General features: G+C 37.7%; 1 protein-coding gene across 1 annotated transcript in view; it reads left to right on the forward strand.

Moving 5' to 3' along the window:
- The window catches only part of si:ch211-262h13.5 (uncharacterized protein LOC571127 homolog), a 6,022-nt gene extending 3,155 nt beyond the window's left edge, over window positions 1-2,867 (forward strand). Inside the window, exon 7 of the mRNA XM_039002943.1 lies at window positions 1,529-2,867. Coding sequence (XP_038858871.1) covers window positions 1,529-1,987 — 459 coding nt within the window. The 3' untranslated portion in view covers window positions 1,988-2,867. The remainder of the gene's footprint in view (window positions 1-1,528) is intronic.
- Window positions 2,868-4,123: the final 1,256 nt, after the last annotated feature.

Consider the following 4,123-nt stretch of genomic DNA (forward strand, 5'->3'; position numbering starts at 1 on the left):
GAAAGCAGAGACAAATGGTGTCCAAACCTGAACTGTAATACATCTTAGTTAAATCTGAGTTTGACTGGACTCATGATGAATCCTATATTATAAATTCCTTTACAAAATTGGCTGATGGGAATTTTATTCAGTTGCATTGTACAGTGTTGTATTGTTGTGTTGTGTTGTTGTGTTGTGTTGTATTGTTGTGTTGTGTTGTATTGTATTGTTGTGTTGTTGTGTTATATTGTGTTGTATTGTTGTGTTGTGTTGTTGTGATGTTGTGTTGTCGTGTTGTGTTGTGTGGTACTAGATTGTATTGTTGTATTGTTGTGTTGTGTGGTACTAGATTGTATTGTTGTGTTGTCGTGTTGTGTTGTGTGGTACTAGATTGTATTGTTGTATTGTTGTGTTGTGTGGTACTAGATTGTATTGTTGTATTGTTGTGTTGTGTGGTACTAGATTGTATTGTTGTGTTGTCGTGTTGTGTTGTGTGGTACTAGATTGTATTGTTGTATTGTTGTGTTGTGTGGTACTAGATTGTATTGTTGTGTTGTCGTGTTGTGTTGTGTGGTACTAGATTGTATTGTTGTGTTGTCGTGTTGTGTTGTGTGGTACTAGATTGTATTGTTGTATTGTTGTGTTGTGTGGTACTAGATTGTATTGTTGTGTTGTCGTGTTGTGTTGTGTGGTACTAGATTGTATTGTTGTATTGTTGTGTTGTGTGGTACTAGATTGTATTGTTGTGTTGTCGTGTTGTGTTGTGTGGTACTAGATTGTATTGTTGTATTGTTGTGTTGTGTGGTACTAGATTGTATTGTTGTATTGTCGTGTTGTGTTGTGTGGTACTAGATTGTATTGTTGTGTTGTTGTGTTGTGTTGTGTGGTACTAGGTTGTATTGTTGTGTTGTCGTGTTGTGTTGTGTGGTACTAGATTGTATTGTTGTGTTGTTGTGTTGTGTTGTGTGGTACTAGGTTGTATTGTTGTGCTGTGTTTTGTTGTGTTTTCGTGTTGTGTTGTGTGGTACTAGGTTGTATTGTTGTGTTGTCGTGTTGTGTTGTGTGGTACTAGATTGTATTGTTGTGTTGTTGTGTTGTGTGGTACTAGATTGTATTGTTGTGCTGTGTTTTGTTGTGTTGTCGTGTTGTGTGGTACTAGATTGTATTGCTGTGTTGTATTGTTGTGTTGTGTGGTACTAGATTGTATTGTTGTGCTGTGTTTTGCTGTGTTGTCGTGTTGTGTGTTGTTGTGTTGTCGTGTCGTGTTGTGTGGTACTAGATTGTATTGTTGTGTTGTACTGTGGTGTGTTGCAGTGTTGTATTTCATTTTTGTGCTGTGTTGTAGTGTTGTATTGTTGTTATCTTATTGTTGTGTTGTGTTGTTATTTGTATTGTATTGCTGTGTTGTGTTGTTATTTGTATTGTATTGTTGTGTTGTTATTTGTATTGTATCGTTGTGTTGTGTTGTTATTTTTTATTATTGTGTTGTATTGTGTTGTTGTATTGCACTGTGTTGCTTTGTTTTATTGTATTTTACCTTCTTCTCTAGGGCATTGATGTTTTCCATGACCTGACCCCTCCTCGACCCCCAATGATGCCTGAAGTCCCCATCTTTGTTCCCAATGTCCCCATTATCATCCCCTCCTACCCCACAGCCCCCCCTCCTCTTCTGGAGGAGCCCCAAACACAACCCTTTGACCCCAGTATCCTGGTTGACCCTACATGCATCTTTCCCAACCCCCCTATCCCAAACCCCAACCCTTCGTCTTCCAGCGAGTCTTTGGAGTCTCAGGAGACTCCAGTCTCTCCAGGAGTTCCAGACTCTTCCTCCGAGGAGCTAGGTGTGGCTCGACCGCCCTTCAACTTCCGCTACCGGCCCCTGCGCAGACGGAGGCAGGCCCTGGTGACAGCCAAGCCCCCTCACACCCCTGTCTTTCTGGCTGAGTTCCCCAGCACGCCCTCTCCCTTCCGCTCCTGCCCTGGTCCTTCTCGCTACACCACTGTGTGACCCAGACTGGGATAGAGCCTCCTTCAGTAGGGCACAACTCTGTGCAATGTTCATAAAGAAATGTATCACTTTTCTATCTGCAATGTTCGTTAGGTTGTATCCTCCTGAACGTATCTCGAGCATGACTTTAAAGTTAGGAGACTGGTATAAAATGTAGAGTTAAAGTTAGGAGACTGGTATAAAATGTAGAGTTAAAGTTAGGAGACTGGTATAAAATGTAGAGTTAAAGTTAGGAGACTGGTATAAAATGTAGAGTTAAAGTTAGGAGACTGGTATAAAATGTAGAGTTAAAGTTAGGAGACTGGTATAAAATGTAGAGTTAAAGTTAGGAGACTGGTATAAAATGTAGAGTTAAAGTTAGGAGACTGGTATAAAATGTAGAGTTAAAGTTAGGAGACTGGTATAAAATGTAGAGTTAAAGTTAGGAGACTGGTATAAAATGTAGAGTTAAAGTTAGGAGACTGGTATAAAATGTAGAGTTAAAGTTAGGAGACTGGTATAAAATGTAGAGTTAAAGTTAGGAGACTGGTATAAAATGTAGAGTTAAAGTTAGGAGACTGGTATAAAATGTAGAGTTAAAGTTAGGAGACTGGTATAAAATGTAGAGTTAAAGTTAGGAGACTGGTATAAAATGTAGAGTTAAAGTTAGGAGACTGGTATAAAATGTAGAGTTAAAGTTAGGAGACTGGTATAAAATGTAGAGTTTCATCCTGCATACGTTTGGTATATTATTTTGTTAATGACATCTCTTCTCTGAAAACATATTCAGACATGAGTCGTTATCTAGCCTGCAGCTTACATTTCAGAAGTTTCTCTGAGACTTCAGTTCAGACGTTCTCATCTGATTTTAAAAACAGCTAAATAAACTCTTACAATGTGATGAAAAGTGTTGACTGTTTGTATAAGGGCTCTTTATCTCCCTGTTAGGTGACATGTTTAATTTTCCTGTCAAATCGCCAGTTGACAACACATCCCTTATGGGATTCATTGACACATTAACAAACATCTCAATAATTCACTGGGATAATTCAGTGATAATTCTTCTTCCGGTGTTCTCTGCAGCGCGCATCGCATGAAGAGTGAACAAAAAATACAAATAAAAAATACATTAAAGAAATAAGGTTATCCAAACAATAATTATAAAAAAATAGAATAATTTTTTTAAACTACGCTTTTTTATGCGTAGTTTAATTCATGTGGAAAAAAACACAAAATATTATGACTTAACTCGTATGACATATTTTTTTTGGGGGGGGGGGGGCAAACTTGGAACAATCTATTGAACGTTATTATAGCAATGCATGATGGGCACTGGTGTTCTACACTGTCTTTTTTTGTGTACCACATTTATTTATTTATATATTTTTAAAAAATGTGTTAACAACCCAATATTGTTAATCAACCAGGTTGCCACTGAAATAATTGTAACAAAATAGTAGCCTTACGTTGTTTTAATTTTTTATTTATTAAGGCCAATACTGTTTTCTATGCTTGTTTTCGCTTAATACTTTGGTATACTGGTGCACTTGTAGTCAGAAAGGGTATTTTGTCGTGTTTTAGGTCTACACGGTTTTCTTCATAACACACTTCATATTTCGTGGAGCATTACACAATTTTAATCATAATCCATTTAATACAAGGCTCCACTTTTTCGTGTACATTACACCATTTCTTTCGTAACTCATTTTATACAAGGCTATGTCGAATTTTACGAGGGTTGCCAGATTGGAGAAAAAATACAGCTGATTTTTTATGGTATCGATTAAGGAATTTGATCGGGGAATGGGGATACATTTTTATGATGGGAAATTATAATACACACCATAATATAAACACATATTTAACTAGGCAAGTCAGTTAAAAACACATTCTTATTTACAGTGACGGCCTACCTCGGCCAAACCTGGCGCCGTCCTATGGGACTCCCAATCACAGCCGGATGTGTTACAGCCTGGATTCAAACCAGGGATTGTAGTGACGACTCGTGCACTGAGATGCAGTTCCTCAGACCGCTGCGCCACTCGGGAGCCCACACACTCAATTTGTTTATACTCATCGTTACTGTTTAGCCAACTCCTGAATTTTGTATGAATCATTTGTAATAAAATATTTGTATCTGGTTGTCATGTATTCATT

Source organism: Salvelinus namaycush, chromosome 10, assembly GCF_016432855.1.
Source record: "Salvelinus namaycush isolate Seneca chromosome 10, SaNama_1.0, whole genome shotgun sequence".
In the NCBI taxonomy this organism is placed as follows: Eukaryota; Metazoa; Chordata; class Actinopteri; order Salmoniformes; family Salmonidae; genus Salvelinus; species Salvelinus namaycush.